The sequence below is a fragment of the Agelaius tricolor genome, unplaced genomic scaffold (genome assembly GCF_023055355.1).
Source record: "Agelaius tricolor isolate 1412-34295 unplaced genomic scaffold, bAgeTri1.0.p SCAF_13, whole genome shotgun sequence".
Lineage (NCBI taxonomy): Eukaryota > Metazoa > Chordata > Aves > Passeriformes > Icteridae > Agelaius > Agelaius tricolor.
The window spans coordinates 5,134,054-5,159,745 of record NW_027269273.1 but is presented as its reverse complement, the minus strand read 5'-3'; the positions used below and the strand labels follow the sequence as shown (position 1 = coordinate 5,159,745).

At 44.5% G+C, this 25,692-nt stretch overlaps 1 protein-coding gene across 1 annotated transcript in view; it reads left to right on the top strand.

Annotated features, from left to right (window-relative positions):
- Positions 1-25,423, top strand: part of PTEN (phosphatase and tensin homolog) — a 48,310-nt gene extending 22,887 nt beyond the window's left edge. Inside the window, exons 4-9 of the mRNA XM_071438560.1 lie at positions 1,705-1,748; positions 5,223-5,461; positions 11,040-11,181; positions 13,566-13,732; positions 20,356-20,580; positions 21,799-25,423. Of these exons, the coding sequence (XP_071294661.1) occupies positions 1,705-1,748; positions 5,223-5,461; positions 11,040-11,181; positions 13,566-13,732; positions 20,356-20,580; positions 21,799-21,984 (1,003 nt within the window). The 3' untranslated portion in view covers positions 21,985-25,423. The remainder of the gene's footprint in view (positions 1-1,704; positions 1,749-5,222; positions 5,462-11,039; positions 11,182-13,565; positions 13,733-20,355; positions 20,581-21,798) is intronic.
- The last annotated feature ends 269 nt before the right edge of the window (positions 25,424-25,692 follow it).

Below are 25,692 nucleotides of genomic sequence, written 5' to 3'. Positions count from 1 at the left end.
TTCCCAAATTCCTGTGCTGCAGGAAACTTTCCTGGATAAGATGCTTTGTGTGTTTGCAGCTTCCCAAATTCCTGTGCTGCTGGCTGCTCCATTCCCCTTGGATGGACACCCTGCATCCAGCTCTCTTCTCCAAGGCTCCAGTGCCTTTGAGAAGAATATTTTTGGGAGTCCCCTCTTAAGTGCCAGCCTAACCTGGTCACTTGTGTCCCAGAGGAAGTGTCAGCAATGTGATTGGAGCTGTGAGAGCTGCCAGGCTTTTCCCTAGCACAGAGTAGAGCTCAGAAGGTTCTGGAATTCAGGGAAAGGGAAGCTGTGAGAGCAGCCCCAGCAGACCTGCCTGTGGCTGTGTCATGGGCAGAGCTCAGGGCAGCCCTGGGAGGCTCCAGTTGCAGTCACACAAGGAGCAGCCCAGAGGTTTGTGTGTCTGCAAGTGTCAGCTCAGCTCCATGTGGCTCCAGAGGCTGCAATCATAACATACCTGGGGAGCAGAGATGAGTTCAGAGCAGCCCTGAAACTGCTGTGGGAACTGGAATAACCCTGGGAAGAGCACAGGCTGTAACCAGAACTGAACATCCAGGTGTGATTTCCTGCTGAAATGACTGCAGCAGTTGTGTTTCAGCCTGGTGTCCTCTTTCACAGAAGCCCAGGGTGGTTTGGGGTGGAAGAACCTTAAGCAGCATCTTGTTGCACCCCCCTGCTGTGGGCAGGGATGCCATTCCCCAGCTCAGGCTGCTCAGGTCCCCATCCCAGCTGGTCTAGGCAGGATTTGAGGCAGGATTGCTGTCAATTTTCCTTTCTGAACTTCCACTCACATCATCTTCCATGCAGGGAGCAGCTCCAGGGGAAATTCTGGAGGGTGTCCACTCTTGCTTTCTTTCCCCTAAACCCAAAATCTGGTTGTCCTTAGCCTGCTGCTTTGGCTTTAGAGCCCAGTGAGGGGTGGTTTGTGTCCCATCACTGCTGTTTATCCCTGGGAAAAGCAAATCCAGTGTGATTTGCTGTGTTTTTGTCCAGCTGGAGAGGGTCTCTGTGAGTGGGGAGATACTGGTACAGCTCCAGATCTTTCAGAAATGTGCTGCAAATACCCACAGATTCAGGGCAGCTGAGCCAGGATTGTGTTCAACCATTGCTTGTGTATCCTTGGTATCAACAAAACTATTTTTTAATCCCTCAATGTGCCATTTCCCAGGTCTGAGGGGAAATGTGGCTGCTTGGCCTTCAAGGATCACTTAAATTCAGCAATCAGTGCCAGAGCAGTGCCACAATCTCTGCTTGATCCAAGTGATCTCTGATAATGTTAATGGTGGATATCCTTGTGATCCCCACTGCTCTGAGCACCCACAGTGCTGCTGAGGCACCCTGAGCTGTGTTCTGGGTTCAGCATCCCTGCATGAAGGTCACAGCTCTCTGCTCTCAGGGTTAGAAGGTGCACACTCAACTCAAACTTGCATAAATTGAGTCACACTCACTAAAACATAGCAGCCATGCACTACAATTACCAGAGGGTAAGTATTTGCCTTTCAGTAAAATATTTCACTTTTTAGTAAGCAGTCTGCTGCAAAACTTTTTTTTTTCTTTTTCTGTGTGTAACCTCTAGTTTTAAATCATAAAGGTGATGGGCATGCATGATTTTCCAGGGTGTGACAGATGCTGGGAGTGCCTCAGAGACTTGGTCTTGAACTCTTGTCTGTTTTTCTTTTTCAGATGTGCTGAAAGACATTATGACACCGCCAAATTTAACTGCAGAGGTAGGTTTTTACTGCCTGATGTGTGTTCTCTTTAAACCTCAGTGAATGAAGGCCTAAAGGAGGAGCTGATGAATAGTCATGGAGGAGATTTGGGCACAAGGAATGATGTCAGATTGCTTTGAGTCATTGGAAAAACTTGCTGTATTCTTGGTGCTTTCAAAAAAGTGGGCTCCTGACAGTTAAAGATCAAAATCTAATAAAAAGTCTACAGTTGCAAAAAGATTTCTGCAGAATGGGTTACACAGAAGTTTCAGTTCAGTGAAATACAAATTCCTTGTACAATTTCGTGTGAGGCACAAATTCCTTGCACAATTTTCCTGTGAGGCACAAATTCCTTGCACAATTTTCCTGTGAGGCACAAATTCCTTGTACAATTTTGTGTGAGGCACAAATTTCTTGTACAATTGACAAGTGAAGCACAAATTCCTTGTACAATTTTCCTGTGAAGCACAAATTCCTTGTACAATTTTCCTGTGAGGCACAAATTCCTTGCACAATTTCGTGTGAGGCACAAATTCCTTGTACAATTTTCATGTGAAGTACAAATTCCTTGTACAATTTTCATGTGAGGCACAAATTCCTTGTACAATTTTCCTGTGAAGCACAAATTCCTTGCACAATTTCCTGTGAGGCACAAATTCCTTGCACAATTGACATGTGAGGCTCAGAAGAGTCTGGTTTTTATGAAGGATGGAAATGGAGAACATTTAAACCATTATCACTATGTGTATATAGCAACTTAGGGAAGATCTGGCAGAGCTTTCAGATGCTAAAATAAAAATTAATTCACCATGTGATGTCTCTTAGAGATGAGTTGGGTCTTAGACACTCTGCAGAGCTGCCAAAAGCAATGGGGATTCTTTCAGGGGTGCCTTTTGACCTTGACTGATGTAACTGTTGTCAGAATTACCTCTCCAGGTAATAAATAAATGCAGATTTACCTTTGTTCTTTGGGCAGAGGAGCATTTCTTGCTCAGAATTTGTGGTTCCTTCAGATGAGGGTAGCTGAGGAGTCCTTGTGCCTACAGAGAATCGTAGGAGATGAACAAATTCTGGGCTTCTTCTGCATCATAGCAATGGCTCAACTTCTATTTTTCATTATTATTATTTTAAACCATCCATCTAATTATGAAAGAGGGTTTAGAACGTGACCAAAATGTAATTGGCTGCTTTCATGTCTGAATATAGAAGGGCTGAAATTGTCTCGTTGAAGTTGTCAGCGCTTCTGATTTGCTCTCAGGATGTTGAATGACAGTGCCCAGAAACCTCACTCCATCCTCACCAGCAAGGAAAAAATATTTTAGGATCTGCTGGAGCAGTGCTTTGGGGAAGAAGAGAAGAGGACATGTTCTAATATGGCCACAGCATATGTTTGCTTGAGTTTCTGCTTTCTGATACGGGGGTGCTCAGCTCCCTTTGCTGTCAATCCCAGCCCCAAATGCTGGTTGTGACAGCACCTTTCACAGCTCCTCTGCACAAGACATGCTGGTTTTTCATTTTCATCCTCGAATTAGTTAACCTCAGATAACCAAATTGGTGACTCAGGACTTCCTTAAGCAGGGGAACAAAAGTTGTGCTTGAAAATCTCCTGAAGTGAACTGATTGCAAAGGGAACTTGTGATTGTACTGAGCTTGAAACACCAGAATAGTTCATTATTCACCCAGGATGATCTTGTATCACATTCAAACCTAAACACTGAGGGCTCTTCATCTTCTTTGGGAAGTAGCTTTGTGTCCATGGTTTTTCCAGTTTCTGAAATCCTTTCATGTTAGAATTGTCTTCTGCTTTGCCACAGATTTTCTTTTTTTAAACTCTTGTAATGTGCTATTGCTTCTTGCAATGTGTAGGGCCTGGGAGAGGGCAAGCAGGATTATTCTCCATTGTAAGGAATCAAAATCCATGGAGGAGCTGCACCTTCTCAAGGCCCTGCTCAAGACTGTGCAGCTTAATGTTTCCTTCCTCTGAATCCCTGCACACCATCCCAGGCATCCATTTCATCTTCTCACTCCAGCTTTGAAGAAACTAGCACAAGTTTTGCCTTTGATTCCAGAACTTTTGAGAGCATCTTCAGCATCCTGTGACTACTTGGGAGTTTTCAGGCTGTTCTTTCAGGACTTCTTCACTCCCCTTTTCATGGAAACCTTGCTGGCTGTAGTTGTGATAAACTCAAAGCTGTACAGACAAATTTTCAGCATTTTTGCAGCTTCTTTTCTTAGAGATTTCGAGATAAATTCCATCTTTAATTTCACATAAAACTTTGGGCATCATTTGGAGAGCCTTTGGATCTTCCATGTGAAAGAGTTGGTGTGTTCATGTTGTGTTGCCTCTTTAGCAAAGATTATTTCTCAGCTTCCCCATTTGTTCTGGGAGATGAAGTGGGCAGTCTGAAAGCCAAAAGGCTGTGGACTTGTCCTGCAGTCCTTCAGCAGTTCCATAACTTCATCCCTCACTTGTGCTCTTGGAGTCCTTGGGGATTCATCAAAAGGAGCCCTGCATGTGTGACTACAGAGTGCTGCTTACGAAACCAGTACAGACACTTGCCAACAAAATGAAATGTATTCATTTTTAGCCCAGAAAAGGAAATGGTTTTTCTAGCTGAGAATTTTGAAGTGTCCCAGAGTTGTGTTTGTAAGATCCCAAGGCTGTAGGTGGAGAATTGGGGTGTGCTTTCATCGAGCGCTGTTCTGCTGAAACCAGAACATTGTGTGTGGTTCTGATGGTCAGGGTGATCTTGTCCCTCATCTGATCTGAGGTGGGAGAAGTTTGGGTGCTTCTCTCTGCTTAATGCTTATTTTTAGCTCTCTTGAGTTTTCTTGCATTTCCTGCATCGCTGGAAATTCTTTTCATCCCTAGATGGAAAAGTGTGTGTGAATACACCCATATCAGAAAGGACAGCATTGTTCAGTGCTTTGACTCTAAACCCATAAGCATTGCCAGTGCCTTTACCTGAGGTTTCTCTCCCAATTACCATTTTTTGAAATATGGAAATGGCAGGTTTTTGTTTCACAAGGCCTTTGAGCAGATTTGGAGACTTTATTCCCAATGTAGACCCAGTCATGTTCAATAATTTTTCAGCAAAGTTCCTGTTGTCTGCTCAGTGACTGAGGCCTGGCCTTGTTCTCTCTCAGCAGGTAGTTTAATTATTGCTGGAGTAATGGCTTTTCACAAGGTTATTCTGTGTGCCAGCACGCTCTTAAATTCTGGAAAATTCACCTTACAGAGCCTGTGCAGCTCAGCTCTATAGAGGTGTGACATAGTTGCTCCATGGAGCAGGATGCCTGCTTACAGATGAATGGAGAAATGTCTGCTTATGATACTCTGAATAATACTGGAATTATGTGAGATTTATGTGAAATATCTGAGATGAGGGGGGGCTGTGATTGAATAACTTAATTTTTACGTGCTTGTCACAAAGGTGACCTGAACTTGCTTTGCCTTTTGAGGTTCTGATGAACTCCTCCTTCTCCCTGCAGTTGCACAGTACCCTTTTGAAGACCATAACCCACCACAGCTGGAGCTCATCAAACCTTTTTGTGAAGATCTTGACCAGTGGCTAAGTGAAGATGACAATCATGTGGCAGCAATCCACTGTAAAGCTGGAAAGGGACGAACTGGTGTAATGATTTGTGCTTATTTGTTGCATCGAGGCAAGTTTTTAAGGGCCCAAGAAGCCCTAGATTTCTATGGGGAAGTAAGGACCAGAGACAAGAAGGTGAGCTGTTGCTGTTCTTCTGCCCCTCTACCTAAAACTTGCTGCTTTTTCCTCCTTGAGATCCATTTGATGCTCAAACCCTTTAAGTTGTGTTGTCTGATTTAGCTCCAGTAGGATTGGATCGGTGCAGTTGGAAATGGAAAAGCTTTAGTTACAACCTTAAACCTGATTTTAACATGTCCTGTCCAAGAGGACCTGGACAGTTGATTTTAAATGGCTTTTTCAGCACTGTTCTGCTGAAAACCAGAGGGGCAGTGAATTTTCTCATTCAGCATTTCCAGCCCAAATGAGAGGATTGTTCCAGCTGATTTTTGCCTGAATGGATGAGTTGTTCATCTCCTCAGGTTCCCTTAACTGCTCTGGTGGGGTTTGGAGATGCATAGGGGAATATCCCATTACCCCTTGTCTGTAAAGGGTAGTTAAGGACCTTTCAGGCAGGGTTAGGCCTCATTAATGAGAATTTAACCTCCTTATTTGAAATCTTCTCCTAAGATGATAAGATGTGACTTTTAAGGTCATTTTAGCAAGTTTCCCTGCTCATCTTCCATTATTTCCCTGAGTGTGTTGGTTGAGCATCCCAGGGGGATCATCCCTGCAGGCCAGTTTCAACCTCCTCAAGCACAGAGCTCTCCCTGTTCCTGCAGTATTTACACAAAGTATTCATTTCAGTGTGTTGATCTCCAATAAGAAGAGCTTTGTGTCTGAAGGCTCTTGAAAGCATAAATGTCACATAAAGAATTTCAGAATTTGCCTGTTAAGTCACTGGAAGGAGCAAGAAGCTCCTGAGTCTGCTCTGCTGACAAGGTGGAGCTGTTATTCCATGGACTGAGTTGGTTGTGGTGTCATGTTGGGAGTGGAGACAAGATCAAGGTTTCCCATCAAAACTTTGTGGCTTTTGGTAAAAGTGCATGAGAGAGGCTAGGAATGAGCAGTGTGCTGAATAAACAGAGTAGATCACTCCTGCTGATAAGGGTTATCTCCAGAGCTGGATAAAGCAGCATGAAAACTACAGAACTGAACAAATACACAGTGAAATGCTGTGCCTCAGTTTCCCTTTGTGAAAAGAAGCTTGTATTTCTGCAAGTTGGGTGTTTGTCAGTACCCCAGGGTACTTGGGCATCTTGGAGGGGAGGGAGAACTCAGCAAACAGGAGTAGGGAGAGCCTTGTTTACCTGACTGTAAATACTGTCTGGAACCAGCAACTTGTTTTGGTTTCAATGTCTCTACTGCAAGAGTTGAATTTTTTTCCCTTCCCAGCTCCACTTGAGCTCGGTTATCTTGATGTGGCCAGTGGGCAGCATGTGATTCACATAATCCTTCAGCAGTGTTTATAAACTGGTATTGCAGTGCAGGTTTCTGGAGCCTTTCCTTCCCTTGTGGCCCATATTTCAGTGTTATATGTCAAGTGCTGCTCTCTGATTTGATATTTCACCACACCTTTGTATAACTGACTTCCTCAATTCAAAGTCAATGAGGCATCAAAAGAGCTGTTTGCACAAAGGCACAAGCAAATGCCTTTTTTCTTTCTTTTTGGGCCAACATAGATATGATAAAGGAAAGCTGGCTTTAACAGGGACCAGATTTTCTTGGTTTAAAGCAAGGACAACTTTGCACCTGTAGCTGCTGAGAACAGCTCAGCTCCAATCCCTGCTGCCATTAGTGCTCAGAGCAGAGTGCTGCTGTGCTGGCAGGAAGTGTGAGTCTAATTGCAAGAGGAAGTGTGACTAATTGGTCAAGAGCACAGCCCTGAGTACTTCTGGAGCCAGCTTTTCCCTAGTGCCTGCTGGGAAAAGCAGCTCCAGGGAGGCCTTTGCACCTTCAAGTGAGAGTTGGTGGAGGTGAAGCTCAGAGTTGCTGTTTCTGTGCTGGGCAACAAGACATGGCAGAGCCCAGGCTGTGTCTGAGCAAAGCCTCTCCTGGGGTATTTTATTTCCTCTACAAGCTGCCTCTTTTGGCTTCTGAAACTCTTTGTAGTGGGGGGAGCTTAGTCAGAAGAAGGGAGTGGTGAAGATTAGGAAGTGTGGGCTGCATGGTTGTGTCTGTCTGGCTCCAGCACTGTAGAACAAGAGTGACTTTTATTTTCCTTTTGAACCAAAGGAGACAAAGGGTTTGCTGAAATGGGATAAAGACCAGTATTTGTTGTCAGAGCTGAGGAAGAAGAAGCTAAAGAAGCTGCTGCTTCCAGTGTTTGAAGTGATTAGTTTATCCCACTTTTTTCTGATGATAGATACTGACACACTACTGTGGTGACAAAGGCTGGCAGCTTACCTTCCCACAGCTGGAGAAGGTCTTTATTTCTTCCTGCTTCTGCCTTGGAGGGTTTTGTGCTGAGGATTAGGCTTGGAAAGCAGCTCAGAGGATAGGGATCAGCTGTTCAAGTGCTGGAGATGATCCACTCAGGAGCATTCTTTGAGCACCATGGAGTTTTATTTTCAAGGATGGCTCCTGAGAGTTCTCATATAGGGAAAGGTTGAGAGAATTGGAGTTCTTCAGCCTGGAGAAGAGAAGCCTTGGGGTGGCCTCACTGTGGCCTTCCAGTACTTCAAGGAGCTGAGAAGAAAGATGGAGAGAGACTCTTTACAAGGGCCTGGAGGACCAGGACAAGGGGAATGGCTTCATGCTGGCAGAGTAGGGTTAGATGGGATGTTGAGAAGGAATTCTTCCCTCAGAGGGTTGGGAGTGCCCAGAGCAGCTGGGGCTGCCCCTGGATCCCTGGCAGTGCCCAGGGCCAGGTTGGACATGGGGGTTTGGAGCCAGCTGGGACAGGGAAAGGTGTCCCTGGCCATGGTGTGACACTGGATGGGCTTTAAGTCCCTTCCAGCCCAGACCATGCTGTGTTTCTGTGGTGTTGCTGTAACAGAACAGGAAGTGAAACCCAATTAGTTTGTGTGAGGAAGCCTCAGAATGACCCTGGGAGCAGGGCAGAGTTCCCATGGCTGCTGTCAGAGCTCATCCCTGGGGGTGTCTGTCTGGGGGACATGCTCAGGTGCCAACCTCTGCCACACCTGCTGCTCTGAGGCTGCAGCTTCACCCTCACAGTAGGGTGTGTTCTAAAGGGACTGTGGCAATATTGTTTCCAAAATATTTGTTCTTCATTGTCCTGCCTGTGCTATATTGAGAGGAGAACCTGACAATGTTTGGGAAGCTCTTGCATAGGGACCAGAGGAGCTTATCTCACATGCATTTAAAAATTGTGGTGGTGATAGATGGGAAATACGAGCTTGAACTACTTCCCTGTCCTTATTTTTCTGGAGTAAAAGTGAGTGCTGCTTGATTGCCCCCCATGGAGTATTGTTAGTTTGTTAGGAAAGGGTTCTGCTTGGAATCCAGACCTTTGGAAGTGGAGAACTCTGAGTTCTGCCTCAGTGGGACTGCTTTTAGGGTTTTAGGGTCTCAGGATCTAAGGGCTGTGCCTCCAGGCAGTCAGACTGTGGCTGCAGGGCTGAAACTGCCCTGTTGGACAAAACCTGGCTGTGCTTTGCTGTGCTTTTGACTCTCTCTCAGTGTGAAAATGTTACCTGGGTTCTGGTCCCAGCCTTGCTCGTCCTGGGGTTTTTCCTTAGGACACATCCATTATGGCCTGAGGAAGCTCTGGGCAGGCAGGAATGTGTTCTCCTCACCTCTGTGCTTTCCTGGCAGCCCTGGCAAGCCCTGCTGGGGCTGGCATTTGCTCAGTCCTGAGGCTCAGATCCCAGGAAGGAGAACTTTAGTGCTCCTTTAAGGAGTGGGTGTGATAAGCACTGAGGACATCTGAGCCAAAAGCAGGGCCAGTGTACAAGGCTGCTTGGGAAGGTCATTGTGCAAATGCTGCAGGGAAAGGGCTTTTGTGTAGTTTAGAAGCAGCTCAAGTGATAAGGAGACATAATAATCAACATTAAAAAAAAATGGCAGGAAGTGACTATTTTCATGTGTGCATAATAGAGATTTACTAAATTAAAAGCACTCTTAGCTCCTGGCTGTTGTGAGGTGAAACTAAAAGTTTATAGAAATATGAGGTCTAGGTTATGTCACCAAATGCTCACAGATTTGTGTATGAAAAATCTTTGTTTTTCTCCAGTTTATTCCAATTCCACATTCAGTTTTAATCAGAAAGATTCTTTACTGATGCTGTTGCAAATCTGGAGTTACAGGTTGTTCTAGACCATGTCGTGCATTTTCTGGGAAATGAAACAATTTTTCATCTCTGTCAGTTTTACTTGAAAGTATTGGCTCCAAAAGCTTTGAAACTTTTCCCTTATTTAAGCTTTCAGCTGATTTAAAATCAGTAATAAAAACATCCTTAGGTTTTATGCTCTCAAAGCAAATGTTTACCTCAGAGTTTGAACACTTTGGCCTGTTGGGCCTGTTTTAATGAAACTTTCCACATTTTTGGGAAAATATTCCAGGATGTTTTGTAAAGAGAAGGCAGCACCAGTCTTGAGTACAGTGATATTAGCAAACATTAGTCTTTTGACTTAAAATCCTGTCAAAATGTAATGGCTGTAGTGGTTGATTTTAGAATTCCTTAATGTAGTGGTGCTTTAAAGTTTGAATATGTTCAAGGCACCTCTTGTTAAACATTTTTTGCTCTCCATCCCCAAAAAAGCAGCAGCATGAGACTATTTTTGACATGACCCTCAGGCTGTCTGTGGTGTTTGTTTTTAAGAAATGAGAAAACTCTGCATTCTTTGCTTCATTGCTGGACATGGATGTTTGGAGAGCACAGAATCACAGAAGGGTTTGGGTTGGAAGGGACTTTAGAGGGTTGTTCCAGCTCTCCTGCCATGTCAGGGACACCTTCCACTGTCCCAGGCTGGCCTTGGACACTTCCAGGGGCAGCCACAGCTGCTCTGGGCACCCTGTGCCAGGGCCTGCCCACCTTCCCAGGGAAGGATTTCTTCCCAATATCCCCTCTGGCAGTGGGAAGCCATTCCCCCTTGTCCTTGTCACTCCAGGTTTCTTTTCCATATTTCCTGCAGCCCCTCCAGGCACTGCAAGGCCACAGTTTGGTCACCCCAAAGCTTCTCCTCTTTGGGCTGAGGGATCCCAATTCCCTCAGCCTTTCCTGGTGGCTCCATGCCCTGAGTCGCTGGCAGAGCAGTGCCCTGCTCTGGTGCTGCTCAGCAGTGACTGAGCTGCTCTTGGGGCTGCAGGTGATGAGCAGGAGCCAGGTTGTCCAGCTCTCCTGCCATGTCAGGGACACCTTCCACTGTCCCAGGCTGGCCTTGGACACTTCCAGGGGCAGCCACAGCTGCTCTGGGCACCCTGAGCCAGAGCCTCACCACCCTCCCAGGGCAGGATTTCTTCCCAATATCCCCTCTGGCAGTGGGAAGCCATTCCCCCTTGTCCAGGTTCCTTCTCCATGGTTCTTGTTGGTCCCTTCAGGCACTGCAAGGCCACAGTTTGGTCACCCCAAAGCTTCTCCTCTTTGGGCTGAAGGATCCCAATTCCCTCAGCCTTTCCTGGTGGCTCCATGCCCTGAGTGCCTGGCAGAGCAGTGCCCTGCTCTGGGTGCTGTTCCTTGGAGTGGAGGTGATGAGCAGGAACCCTTCAGTGATGCTGCTCCAAGGTTTTTAACCCTTGTTTTCCCTCTGTTTAGGGAGTGACAATTCCCAGTCAGAGACGCTACGTGTACTACTATAGCTACCTGTTAAAGAATCACCTGGATTACAGACCAGTGGCACTGCTGTTCCACAAGATGATGTTTGAAACAATTCCCATGTTCAGCAGCGGAACTTGCAGTAAGTACCAGCAGCCCTTCACCTCTGCTAGGGAGCCTGGTGGCATTTGGGATGGGCTGATGGCACCCAGAGCTGCACATCTTGGAGGAAATCACATGGAAACAGCTCACAGTCCAAAATCTTTGTGGGCTCTGTCCTCTGGGATCTCCCAGGTGAAGCTGTGAAGCACTCAGGATTATTTTACGACATGCAAGTGTGTTAATGGTTTGAAAAGAAGTGATTCCATCTGGAAAAAACCTCCAAGATTGAGTCCAGTCTGTGCCCAATCCCTACCTTGTCACCCAAAGCAGAGCACTGAGTGCCACATCCACTCCACCATTTTATGTACATTTGGGTATTTGTTCCTTACTTTTATGAAAAACCTCCTTCTTTTTTTTTTTTTTTTTTTTTTTAAACACAGCAACTCTTGGGAAACATGAATTGCTGAAAAACATTTGCCTAATGGCATGTTGGCTTCCAATGCAGCAACATCATTCTTCCCATGATGTTCCAAAAAAAAATAAAAAAATAAATGAATCAGTTCAACTGGGTAAATACCTAATTAACTCTGGAATAAACTTTTCTTTATGTGGAGGTTTTTAAAGCATTAATACACCTGTAAATGATTAATCTCATCTGCTGATACACTGTGTTAGTGAGGAACAGCAGATTTTGTGAAGTTTTGAAATACAAAAACAAATTCTGCTCTGTCCTGTGGGCTGTGTTACAGGGCAGTGACTGCCTTGTGTTGCGTGCTTGGTTTTTGGTGGTGGAAAAAATCTGATGGTTTTGCTTTGGGGATTACAGCAATGTGTAATTAATTCCAGTGCCTCCTGTGGCTTTGATTAAAATTGCCCTGTTAATATTGTTGTGAGGCAGTACCTGAACATGTAACACACACAAGAAACAATGGAGCAGCTTGTCAGCCTGTACAGGAGGAGGGAGGGAGGAGCCTCTGCCAAAATCCCTCTGCCTTAGGGAAGAGGTGTGCAGGTTACAGATTTCTGCAATTACCACTTATTTCATATTTTGGATGAACTGGGCTGTGTTTTTGAGGCTGGACTGCTTCAAGTGAGTGCTGACTTGTGTGTCCATGGGAGGGTGTTGGGACAGACAGCAGATTGCCCAAGCACCTGAGAAGATAAAATAACTGTCAAGCTCAGCAGTTGTATGCTGTAATATTTTAAGTTTCTTTGGAGTTCTCAGTGATTTTTCAGAATGTGAAATCGATGGTGTTGTGTCTTTAGTTGTGTTGGCAGCAATTTTACCAACCTGGTAACTTTGACTCTGCCTTCCTTGGTATCATTCTGCTGCTCTGAAGGCACTGACAGGGCAGAGCCCAGCCTCTAGGGCTGAATGAGGGGGTGACAGAGTTTCACAGCTCTGAGGGTTTGAGGCAGATAAGGGCAGGAAGAGAAGGGTGTGTGGAGACCTCACAGCACCTTCCAGGGTCTGGAGAGGGATCCTGCAACAGGAGCTGTGGTGATCAACAGGGGGAATGGCTTGAACACTGGCAGAGGGGAAATTCAGGTGAGATACACAGGAATTGTTCCCTGGGAGGGTGCCCAGGGCAGCTGGGGCTACCCCTGGATCCCTGGAGGTGCCCAAGGCCAGGATTTTGGGGCTTTGGAGCAGCCTGGGACAGTGGAAGGTGTCCCTGCCCATGGCAGAGGTGGGAATGGATGGGATTTAAGGTCCTTCCAACCTAACCCATTCTGGATTCTCTGAGCCTGCCAGTAATGGTGTCATCCCTGGGCCCTTCAGCAGCACACTGTGGGTGTGTTTAGCAGCTCTACAGGGCTGTGTCTGACCTGACCATTTCCAAAGCACCTCTTCCTAAACTGGACCAAAACCTCCTTTTATTTAATTTCAGTGTTACCCCATCAGATTTCATTGGGGAAGTGATGCCATGGCTGGCACTTGTCTGGTGGTGGTGATTTATAGGACCAGCTTTGAGGCTCTTCTGATTGGTTTTCAGTTCAGTTTTGTCCTTGTTTTACTTTATTTGTGTAAGCCTAGAGTCAGTTTGTGCTGGCATGACCAGCCAACAGCTGGAAGAAGAGAATAAAACCTCTCACTTTGGTCTGTGTGATAGAGAGGAGGGGGAAAATGCAAGGAACAGTCAAGTAATTCACATTTTACAGTCATTATATTCAAAAGAAATAACATTTTAGGAACTCCCTAGTGGCCTGAAAGTATTGCCATGAAGGACAGAAGTCTCAAGGCTGTTTCCAGTAGCATCTGGCAAAGTTTGATCCCCTGTGGTGTCAAACCCTTAAGAGAAATTTAGCTAACTTTGACAACATCATAGCCCACGATTTTATTTCTGCTACCAATGTTGTGGGGGGTTTTTTTGCCACTTTGGAGGTTTTTCTCACCAAGTGCCACTCTGTTTTGTCCCACAGATCCTCAGTTTGTGGTGTACCAGCTAAAGGTAAAGATATTCACCTCCCCTTCAGGACCCTCACGACGTGAAGACAAGTACATGTACTTTGAATTCCCTCAACCTCTGCCCGTATGTGGTGATATCAAAGTGGAATTTTTCCACAAACAGAACAAGATGTTGAAAAAGGTTGGTTTCCTTGCTTTTTTTTTTCTGAAAAAATGTTGTTAAGCCAGCCCCTGATGCTTGGGGGTTGGGATGTTGGTTATTTTTCAGGGATGTGGAATCACGGCGTTTAATTCTTTGATGTCTGGTTTTCCCAAGGAACCAATGGACCACAAAATGAAAGTTGGATGTTTGGGGAGTTGTGAGATTAAGTACAAAGGTTGGGTAAAAATGATCCTGAGGTCTGTATTGCAGTCTTTTGGGTAGTAGTGAGTAATCTAATTGAGGAAGAAACATTCACCTTCTAAAAATAGACTTGCATACTGAGCAAGTTAACTCCAGCTGTTTTCTTCACTAAATTTTCTTGAGGTTTGAGCAGGCACAGAAGATCCTGTCTGTGCTGTTGGCTGATTTGTACCCATCTGTCAAATTTAGCTGAATTTCTGAGATAATTGAGTTCCCACGCACTTTGTAAAAGTATCTCTGCAATCTCTTCACCACCTCTCTGTTCCCAGCTGCAGTGCCTTGACATGAGAGGTTTAGAGAATTCCCTCTGAGCTGAGGATTTTATTAGGGTCTCAGTTGTGGAAAAAAAAAAATAAAAATTAACCTAGGACTTACTTTGAAACCAAAATTAGCCAGTTCTTAAAGCTAAATTCTTGAGTTTCTTTAGTTCTGGTGGTTGTGGAGCCACTTTGGATCTACCAGAGTGAAAGGTGAGGATGAGATTGTGCTGATTAAAGGCAACCTTGATATTTGCTATTTAAAACTCCTCATCAGTAGTTCCTCACAGTTGAGTGGAGGTTAGAAAACTTCAGAGCATTCAGTGAGTGAGTTCATAAAAGGAAGAAATGCTCAAGTGGATCAGGAGAAGAGAAGTGATGAGGTAACATCACTTAGAGCTGTGCACCCAGGCTGTACCTGCCAGCTGTGTGTGAGTGAACATGCACACTGTTGTGTGGGCTTGCTTGTGTGAACAAGTTTAATTCAGGAAGTTTCTGGACATTTCCTTAGTGGCCTTGTTTTCCTTCTCTGCCCGTTTGAGGAGATGTTTGAGTTGGTCAGTGCAGTTATGTGCAGTACAGAGGCTGTAAAAGTATTTTAAAAGTAGAAATTCAGTTTCCAAGCTGAGATTATTGACATGCAAGCAGCCAGCTCTGAGAAGAGGCTTCTGCAGGAGCCCCCAGCTGAGTACTGTGGGCTGAACATGAGGATGCAGGGAGGAGCTGATGCCAAGCCCCAACATCTGAGACATTTCTCTCCCCTCTCCTGTCTGAGCTGTGAGTTTATTGTTCCTTGCCATCTCCAGTAACACATGGATTGCAGACAGACCTGATGGGAAGTGCTGTGCTGCCCTGCCCATCCCTGAAACACCAGTGTGCAGCTCAGGATCTTGGCTCTGCAGCCCCAGGAACAAACTGCTGTTTTGTTTTAGCCCTGGAGATTTGTTTTCAAATTTGTTTTACCCCTGCAGAGAGCACTGAGATGCTGAGACTCTGTAGTGAGAGCCCCTCCTGAGCACCCACAGTTTGTGCAGTGTGAGTTGGGTCTTCAGGAGGGTGTAGAAGTGCAGAACCACAGCAGGAGCATTTCTGTGCTGGAGTTTCATTTCAGAGAGTCAGAGTGTGGTTTCATTTCTTAAGAATCTTTGTCAATTCTGAGTAGCTGGTTGTTGGGGTTTTTTTTTTGGTGTTGTTTTTTTCCTTTTTGTCTATTCTTATCAAATACCCAAACTGTTTGGGTTCTGTGGATTACAGGTAGTGCAGAGGTGCTCAGTTTCTCAGTGTTTATGGCCAGGTAGAGCCAAAGAAATGGTGAAGGTGGTTCTTTTCCCATCTGCAAACTTTTCTGAGATGGAAACTGCTCCTTCATCAACTAGTTAAAAAAACACCTTGATAATCTCTCTAAAATATCTGTTGAATCAAGTGTCTTATTGTCTCAGCTTTCAGTATGAATGGAGGACAGAGAAAATAGGTGTGAGATGTTCCACAGTTGTGGTAAGATCACCTCTGTTAGCTCTGCTGCAAACTCAGGAGCTGATCCTTCCACATGGTCCTTGCACAGGTTGTTGCGTAAAGTGAATAAAGTGAGATCAGGGCAGAGGGGACCATTGGTGCCAGAAGATCCTACCTTGGCTCAAACTGAACACATTTCTCTGTCCAGCTGTTCCACATCTGCTCCTGTTCCTTTTCTATATCAACTATCTACACAAGTTTACCCAAAACTGAAGGCCCTCCACTGTGGAGACTGGTATTTTAAAGATCCATTTATGCAATGATCACCTAATTAATGAGAAGCAGCATAATTAGGAGCAACAGCATCTTATCTTTCAGAGATTCTGCTTTATTAACCAGGTTTATGAAAAGTGGAATTTTAAGTCTGTTGCCTGTCACTGGTTCTTGTTCTTCACAGATTTTCTGTTAGCAGATTACAGGTAGCTGAAGAAGTCTTAAAGACACCCCATATTGACCAGTGTGCATTTTAACTTTAGCATAATAAAAAACCTAATAATATCGATTAAAAGTGTAATTCCTGCTCCATTCTGAACCTCAGGCTGGAGAATGGCTGTGTCTCATCTCTGGAGATGGAGAAAGCTTTTTGTCCTGCCTCTGGTTTGCTGTTTGATAACACTGATTTCAGCTGAAGTGCCCAGATTCCCTCACCTGTATTTGCTCCCAAATTTCCCAATCCTTTGAAGAACAGCATTATCTGCAGAGCTCTCTGTAAGGAGGGCCCTCCTCAATTTTGGATAAAATTATTATCCATAAACCAGACCAAACCTAAATAACTGCAGACACCTAAGGTTGTAGAGTCAGTGTGAGATTTAAAGCAGCCACATGTCCTTTCTTTTAATGGCAAAAGTTAATTTAGGCAAATTCAGTGGCTTTTGGGAGCTGACCTCAGCCACAGGATCATTGGTACAGGGCTGACAGCTTTGGAAAAGTTCATCCCTTCCATGGTTTCTGCCACCTGGTATCAGTTAGGAAGTCCCCAGCTCTTGATCTTTTCTTGTCTAATCAAGTTGTTTACTTTATCCTCAGACTGTTTCTTCAGTGAGCTGTAGCTACTTCCTTTCAAGAATGAAATGCATGCCCACATGAGAACAAAATGGCTTGAGGCTCAAGTGCTGTGACTGTGGATGAATTTCTGATGGGTAGAAGTTTGTAATTTGGGGGATTTTTTTTTTTTAACATGGCTTTTTCTTGTAGCTTGATTGTTTGTCCATCTCACACTGCTGCTGTAGTTTTGCTGGGGTTTTTTTGTAGTTTTTCCTCTAGTTTTGCTTCCATGGATCTCTGCAAAGTTTTTTTCTTCCAGTTATTGATGTTGACACGATAATCTGAAAGTATTTCAGAGTATCCTTAGATCACTCGGTTCAATGGGAGCCTGTTTAAAAATAATGCAGAAATCTCCTCATCTTCCTGCCTCCAGAGCCTGGGGCTGAAGGAGACCTTTTTTTGGGAGTCCTCCCAGTACAAATGAGAGGGAAATGTTGATGTGGGTTTAATTTGTGAGAGTCAGTGGTGTTTTATCCCCAGACTCCAGCGTGGGAGGGCTGACAGCATTGTTTGAGCAGTTGCATTTCATCTCTCCAGCCTAGAGATAAGTTGTGCTGCAGAGTTCAACAAGACTTTGGGCAGTTGCTGTTAAGCAAACGCTGAGGAATGAGCTCTGAAAATGTCAGAAGACTCAGTGTTGATCTGCAGAATGGTACAGGAAGTTCCATCAGGGGAACAGGCTGAACCAAGATCCCCATTCTTGGAGAGCATCCCCAGCCCCTCAGCGGGTGCTGCACACTCACTGCGAGTGCCTGGGGATCTCTCTGCAAAACTTAAACTCTCAGGAGGACATGGGAACTCCTGACTGATGCCTTAAATCTGGGATTTGGATCCCAGTCTGCAGCTAGAGACCAGCTCTAGAGTGGAGAATGTTTTTCTGTCAGTGTGAGGCACTGCACGAGGTGGGGACAAGCACTGTTTGTCAGAATTGTGGGATTAAATCAGCCTCTGTCTCATCTGATACTGCACTGGAGATTTATGGCACAGATTTGGTTATGGGAAGAAGTACATCTGTGGTTTATTTTTTTTTTTAAGACAGATGTCTGTGATGTAACTGGAAGTGAAGCAAAACACATTGAAAAACAGCCTCTAATACTTTTTTTTTTTTTTCAGAAGTCTATTCATTAACTTGTGTTATGTGAGCACTTGGTCTGGTATTTTGATTTGCTATATAAAGCCTGAGTTCAGTTCATGCCTTGATTTTTAAAATTCCTATCTTTGGCCCATATTACATCATCTTTCTTCCTTGTCTCCCATGAAATATCTTGGGTCCTGATGCTTCAGCTAAATCCTCACTTTGAATAATGGATTTGCTCTTCAGTGAAAACAGTGACACAGTTATCAGCCTTAAGAACTAATTCCAAAAAACATGACCAAGTCTTCCCTTAATTTGAGTGGCCATGCCATGTTCCAAGACCCATGAACTCAGTTTATTAGGCTAATTAAGTTGTGCAGTGGGAAGGAAAGAAAAATAACTTGATGCTTTAAAAAGCTGGAGGGAGATAAAAGGAGAAATGACCAGCTCATCTGAGCTGTAGTGTTTAGTTTGAGTCCCTGAAGACCTCTGCAAATTTGTCCCAAGGAACAGAGATTAAAAGCTGTCTAGGGAGAGGTTTGTGAGTCCCCCCAGCCCTTGCAGTGCCAACTGAATCCCTCCTGGTTGTGCACTCATGGAGCTGAAGGTGAGGCATGACAAAACTCTGCCTTCTGCTGGTACTGATTCCACCCAGGGCCTCCTCTGTGGCACTGGGGGCCAGCACCAGAGGGGTTTCAGCAGGAAAGTGCTGCTTGTCTCTGGTTTGACCTCAGCAGGAGTGAGCCTCTCCATCTCTTTGGGGTTTTTTCTGAGGAACTCACTGTGTGGGTGAGGAGAAACCTGGCTTGGGGTACCCTGAGCTTGTCTTCACCCAGATTTTGGCTGCTGCTTCTTCCTCTGGGGCAGAGACATCAGCAGAGTGAACCCAGGATATTCATCCTCAACTCCAGGCCCAGGCAGGGAATTTTTAAGGCTTTTCTTGGGGAAAGAGGAGGGTATGAAATGTGTAAGCAGGGCCTGGCAAGAACCATGGAAGGGCTCCAGCAAGGCTTCTTCAGAGGTGGGGTGGCTTGAAGGGACTCAGTGGCAGTGGGAAACATCTTTTAGACTCCCCAAACAACTCATTTGCTAGATTGGATTCCCAAAGTGCTGCAGACAGGCACGTGGTGAAGTGGGGAACTCAGCTACCAGAAGTGTTCCTGGCTGGATTTTTAATTTCTGTCCTGCCTGGGGTCTCTCAGGTGCTTACAAAAATGCAGACAAGCTGGAAGTGGTTTTGTAGGCTTTACCTAAAATACTGAAAATGAGTCTGCTGACCTTTGGCAGAGAGGAACACTTGTGAATTCCCAGTATCCTGTTGAAATAAATTTTTGAGGAGGATGAGTGTGAGTTAAGTAGTGCAGCTCTTCCCTGCATTCTTTCATTGGCTCAGGAAAATGCTGTGGTATTTTGCTGGTGCCAAACTGCCTTCAGCAGGAGGTCTGCTCGTGTCACATACACTGGAACCACTTCTGTTCCACCTCTCATTTCCCCCCTGCTTCCTTACCAGCAGAGATGAATGGGAAGATAGGGCAGGACATGGATTTTCCAGTAAGAAATTGGAATTAGAGCTCCTTGGTAAACCAAAATATGTAAGTTAGCTCAGAAGGAGTGAGTTTGTGCTCTGTGTAATACCAAGGAATGTTAGGTTCTGCTTCCTTTCCCTGCAGCTTTAGCAGCAATACTGACCCTTGTGGGAGGAACTGGCCATTTGCACCTTGGATCTTGAGCCTGAAAAGGCACTTCAGAGTCAAAGAGAAGGTTTTGTGTGTAAACAGCAAGTGGAGGTAGCTCAGTGTCAGTCAGAGAGAGGGGTTTGGTGTGCCAAGGAGAGCTGACCTTGGAAACAGCAGCTTGGGGCTGTGGCAGAGTGGAGAATCAAACTGCTCAAGGTCATCTCTCAAGTTCTGCTTGAGCTGAACCTCCTTCAGCTGCCTTGGCTTCTCCCTAAAAACTTCCTGCTGGACAGGACAGCAGGCACTGGCTCTGCCTTCCTCTCAGTGCTGCTCAGCAAAGCTCTGGCTGATTTGTGGTTTTGCTCAGTTGTAGCTATTTCTGTATAAAAACAAGACAAGCTTTCTGTTACAGGGGAGATTCAGTATTACTCACCTCAGCTGGTTCACACAGGTTGTCTCTTGGGTTTAGGGATTGCTTGGCAAGTTGTGAGCAAAAAATAAATCTATTTATGCCTTGTGATTGCAAGTTTAAATTTATTGAATTTATTATCATCTGCTTTTATTGAAGATGTGATAGTTTTAAGCTTAGCTCTCTGAGTGACTTCTAAAAGCTTAATTGGTTAAAATTGAGCTTGATGAATGCAGATTTATGTGTGTTGTCCAGGAGATGTGGTGAAAATGTCTTTGCATGCAATGTAACAAATGCCATACTGTTGTCCAACCAAGTTTTGCCTGATATTACAAATCTGTTTTTGACCAGATGCTGATAGCAGTCTAATTAACGTGCCATTAGTGAATACTAAAACAAGCTTGTTTTCTGTGTTCTTCCTCCCCCAGGACAAAATGTTTCACTTTTGGGTAAATACATTCTTCATAGGACTGGATGAAAATTCAGACAAAGTAGAAAATGGAAGTCTAGTTGCAGATCAGGAACTTGATGGTATTTTCAGTACAGAGCGCTCAGATAATGATAAGGAATATTTAATCCTTACATTAACAAAAAACGATCTAGACAAAGCAAATAAAGACAAAGCCAACAGATATTTCTCTCCAAACTTCAAGGTCAGTATATTTTATGTGTGAACAAAGCTGAAAAGCTGCATGCATGATTTGTTTTGCCTTTGGAGGGACCATGTGAAACTGTTGTGTAGAAGCTGAGTTCATGTGTTGGTATTGCCATCACTTAGCAAAGCTTTGAGCTTTATGCTTTTATCTGCTTTTTGGGGAGCTGATGCATGTTGAGAAGCTGGGGTTGAAGTCTTCAGGTTGTTCCAGGTGTTTGTCAAAGCCATCAGAGGCTGGGAGAGCTGCTGGCCAGGTGCCATCTTCCCTGCCTGAGCTGTGGGCTGGGCCCACTGAGCTCCTGAGCTGGTTTGCAGCTGTGCCATGGGAAGCACAGGGGGCCACAAGGATGATCTGAGGAGAGGAGCTGGGCCTGGCCAGTCTGGAGAAGGGAAGGCTGAGGGGGGATCCCATCAGTCCACACAGACATCTCCAGGGGCTGTTCTGTCACTGTTCTGTCACTGTTCCAGTGACAGGATGAGGAGCAAAGGCCATAAACTAAAACACAAATTCCCCCTCAACACGAGGAAGAACTTCTTTCCATGAGTGTGGCAGAGTCCTGGAACAGCTGCCTGGGCAGGGTGTGGAGTCTCCCTCTCTGGATTCACCCCAAGCTCACCTGGAAATGCTCCTGTGCCTGGGCAGGGGCTTGGGCTGGATCATCTCCAGAGGTCTCTGCAAGCCCAGCTGTCCTGTGATTCTGGGAATACCTTACTTACCCTGGCACTTGAGCTTTGGGGAGTATGAGCCATTGTCAGCAGTGTTTTAAACATGCAAAAGGCATTTGTAAGATTCCAGCATTTTCTGACTTCCTCATTAAAGATCAGCCAGAGCTCGTTTGAAGGTAATGGTCATAGCTTGGAATATTGCTTGGGTCAGACTTCCCACACAAGAGTCACCCATTAGAGAGGATTTTGTTCATTCCTGTGCACTCTTGCTGCAATCTCCTGGTGCTCTGGGAGTTGGGGAAGGCAGGAGGGTGTGCTGGGGTGTCCTGCTGCTGCAGCTCAGGAGCACCTGAGCACTCAGGCAGACACAATTCCTGCAGCTGGGCTGGAAAATCCTGCTGCTTTGCCAGGGGTGGAATTGAGAGGCTGGCAAACCTCTCTCTGGGGAGAGGAGCACGGGTGTGACTCAGGGTAGCCAGGACCTGTGCTGTTAAAAATTGCTCAGTTAAATCCAGGTTCCCTTTTTAAATGTTGTTTTTTCCTTCCCCAGGTGAAGCTATTTTTCACAAAAACAGTAGAAGAGCCATCAAACCCAGAGGCTAGCAGTTCAACTTCTGTAACACCAGATGTTAGTGACAATGAACCTGATCATTATAGATACTCTGACACCACTGACTCTGATCCAGAGAATGAACCTTTTGATGAAGATCAGCATACGCAGATTACAAAAGTCTGAATATTTTTTTTATCAGAGATAAAAAAGAACCATACAAAAAAAAAAAAAAACATGAAGACAGACAAACTTGAATAAACTGAAAAAAAAAAAAAAAGGACCTTTCTAAATGGCAAAAGGACATAGTGTCAGATTACCAGTTATAGGAACAATTCTTTCCTGACCAATCTTGTTTTGCCCTACAAATCTACAGGGTTTGACACTTGTCCAGTCGGGGGGGTTAAAGAAAGGTTACGTAGCTCTTATGTATATACCTTTTTGTGTCAAAGGACATTAAAACTTCAATTAGGAACTATAAACATGGCACTTTCCCATTTTATTCCAGTTTTATAAAAGTGGAGACAGACCTAATGTGTATGCGTAGGAATTTTTCCTTTTGTGTTCTGTCACCAAACGAAGTTTCAAAAACCGAAAAGAAAAAAAAAAAAAAATTTTACAGGTTCACATCCTGCCCCTTTTTTTGCACTTGTGTGGCAACAGAAAAGTCTGCAGTTGGCTAAGAGATGTTTCTAGAAGGTTTTTCCTACATTCTAATGCATGTTTTTTGGATGGGGGCTGGAAGGTGATGCTCGGAAAGGAGCGTGGCCTGTGTACCGTGTCCGGCTGTTCCATGCACCTTTCCTCAGCATGCTGCCCTAATTCATCCGGGACAATGGGTGAGGAGTCGCCGCTGTCACTGCTTGTTGTTTGTGCATTTTTCATTTTTTTTAAGTGTAATGGTGCTAGAAAAGGCAGCTAGAGAGAGTGATTCTGTCTAGGGGTACAGGAATGAACCTTCACGACACCCACGAGACCCGCGCTATGAAGGGAGACAAGGAATTGGGGTCACGAGAAACAAAAACAAACAAACAAAAAAAAACAGCAAAAGGAAACACAGCAACAATGACTTAACCATACAAATGTGGAGGCTATCAACTAAAGTAAGAGCTTGAAACAAATGGTTACCAAATTAGACAATGATTTATTGGGATTTTTTTCTGAATTGTAATGGCTGCTCCATCTCCTGTGTAATCAAGGCCAGTGCTAAAAGTCAGATGCTCTTAGTGCAAAAACATCAGTCAACATCTTACATTTATATTAGTAGTTTTTCAATCATATTCCTGCTGTGAATACTTCATGTGCTGCCTTGCAAGCTTTATTTTTTTTTTTTTTTCCCTCTCATGAATATAAAAAGATTTTGTAATGGTGCACAGGAAATGTCATTGGAGATTCTCCAGGTTAGTGTTTGTTTGGAAGATTTCTGATGCATTTATTCAATCAAACCTCTGTCAGCCGTTCCACCCCTTTGACCTTACACATTCTATTACAATGAGTTTTGCAGTTTTGCACACTTTTTTTTTTAAGAAAAAAAAAAAAAGTCATTAACTGTTAGGGAATTTTACTTGAATACTCATTACCTGCAATGTTTAAAAAACGGACATTACACACCAGAGACAGGAAACCAGTGTTGCAGTAAATTCTCAACGCTGTAAATGAAGATTAAAAAGCAGAACTTGTCCCAAATACATTACTATCAAAAACAACCCCTCAAAGCACCCAAGAAATTGTTTTTCTAAGCCAAGTGGCAGTGTTGGATTATTTGTTCCTAGGGTAGGGCTCAAAGTTGGCTTCTGGTGGATGATTGTCATGCCCAGCCCGAGGTGGCTCGGGAGTCCAGCTGCTGGCACATCCAGATGTGAATGGGCCATGAGCAGCTGACCCCAAATTGATGCTTTTTTTAGGGTGCAGTACACACATCCCCCTGCTTAATTAACTTCTTGGTGCTGACATGGAAGTTCATGAGCTGTGTTCTCAGCCAGAATTATGAATGGGATCTGTCAGAGCCCTGTACAGCAGCATTAATGGTTGGAATTTGAACCACACAAGGCAGGACTTTCACTAATTACAATTGGGAAACTGAGGTGTAAAGGGCTTTTAAAGATTTTTTTTTTTCCTTACCTGGTTTCTGTTGGTCAATTCTGCTCCTCAGATTCATGATTCTAACTTCTAACAAAGCTGGTAATACGTTCTGACTTACAGGTTTCATTAGACTTTAATGGATCAAGGTTCAGTGCTCATTGTGACGAGCAGGAGGTGGTTTTCCCTTGGGAACAGGAATTTTAACTCTTACCCTTCCAATCGTGTTTTCACCCTGTCTGGTTTATAACAGTTGAAAGTTGTGTTGTGCTTAAATAAAGCCAAGTGCTCGTGCTTGGATAGTGTTGGGATCTTGGCAGTGCTGCGTGTCCCACTTTGGATAATCAGGATTGGATGGTGCAGCTCCAGTCGGTGACGCCGGATCGGGAATCAGGACGCAAGGATGGGCTTTTGCACTGTTCTTTTTCCTTTGGAATGTGAAGGTTGGAATGAGGGTTTTTAGTTTTTTGTTTTGTTTTTTTTAATTTTTTTTTTTTAATGTTTCGACGTCTTTGAGAAGCCTTGCTTACATTTTATGGTGTAGTCATTGGAAATGGAAAAATGGCATTATATATATATATATTATATATATAAATATATATTATACATACTCTCCTATACTTTATTTCAGTTACCACCCCCATAGAAGTTGACAAGAATTGCTATGACTGAAAGGTTTTTGAGTCCTTACTAAAACTTTATTTATGACAGTATTCATAATTAGCTTGAGCTGCATTCTCTAGGTAATCTTTCCTTGAGTTTCCAGACTGTAGGCTTCAGCCTGTTGGGATGTGCAAGAGCTTACATGTCTGAAACTACTTGAAGGCATCACTTTGGTAAGAGCTTAACTGTAAAGGCCCTGAAGCATCCCCTGGGCTTGGGCAGCCCCAGTGGAAATCTTTGCCACAGCTCCTCCAGGGCAGCTGTGCAAAATCAGCCTCCAGATTCCTCCCCGGGGCACACATTGTAAACTGAAGTGGAGTTTACATGCAGCATCGAAATTAGCTTTCCAAATTCAAAACAAAACAAAAAAAACCACCTTGAAATAATCCAAAAAGAGGATGCTGGTGTGCAAGTTCCATGTTTAGTCCTAGCAAATGTGTGCAATATGTTAACGATGCCTGTGGTTGCCACGAAGTGCCTCGTTTACCTTCTCAATACTGTTGGAAAGTGTCGTGCATGCAGATGGATGGGGTGGGACTGTGCACTAAAAGGGGCTCCAACTGCAGCGTTTTGGCAGAGCTGCCTTTCTCTGCCACTTCAAATTTTCCAGTCTGTTTTCATATAGCATATATATATATAGATACTAAAAGAAAAAAAAAAATCAGTCTGTTAAGCAGCCTTACTCTGATTCAGCCTCTTCAAATACTATTGTGCTGTGCAACAGTGGCTCTGTGTGTAACTGAGAATACACAAAAACCAAGTATGACATGTACAGGATAATGCCTCATACAAATCAGATGTCCGTTTGTTATTGTGTTTAACAACCCTTTATCTCTTAGTGTTAAAACTCCACTTAAAACTGATTAAAGTCTCATTCTTGTCACTGTGTGGGTGTTTTATTGCAGTGTTCTGAGCTTGGCAAACAGCTCACACGTTGTGCTTGTAAAGCTGTGGAATTTGGAGCCGAGGGTGCTCCTTGTGCATCCAGGGATTGGCAGGGAGCTGCAGCTCCAAAGGCTGCTGAGGTTTGAGCAGGGCAGCAGTGGAACTCCAGATGTGTGCAGGGATGTCAGACCCTCACTTTGGTGTCCTGCTGAGGGGCAGGGGCACCTCCTGGGGCATCAAACCACACAAGCAGTGTGGTTGTGCCTG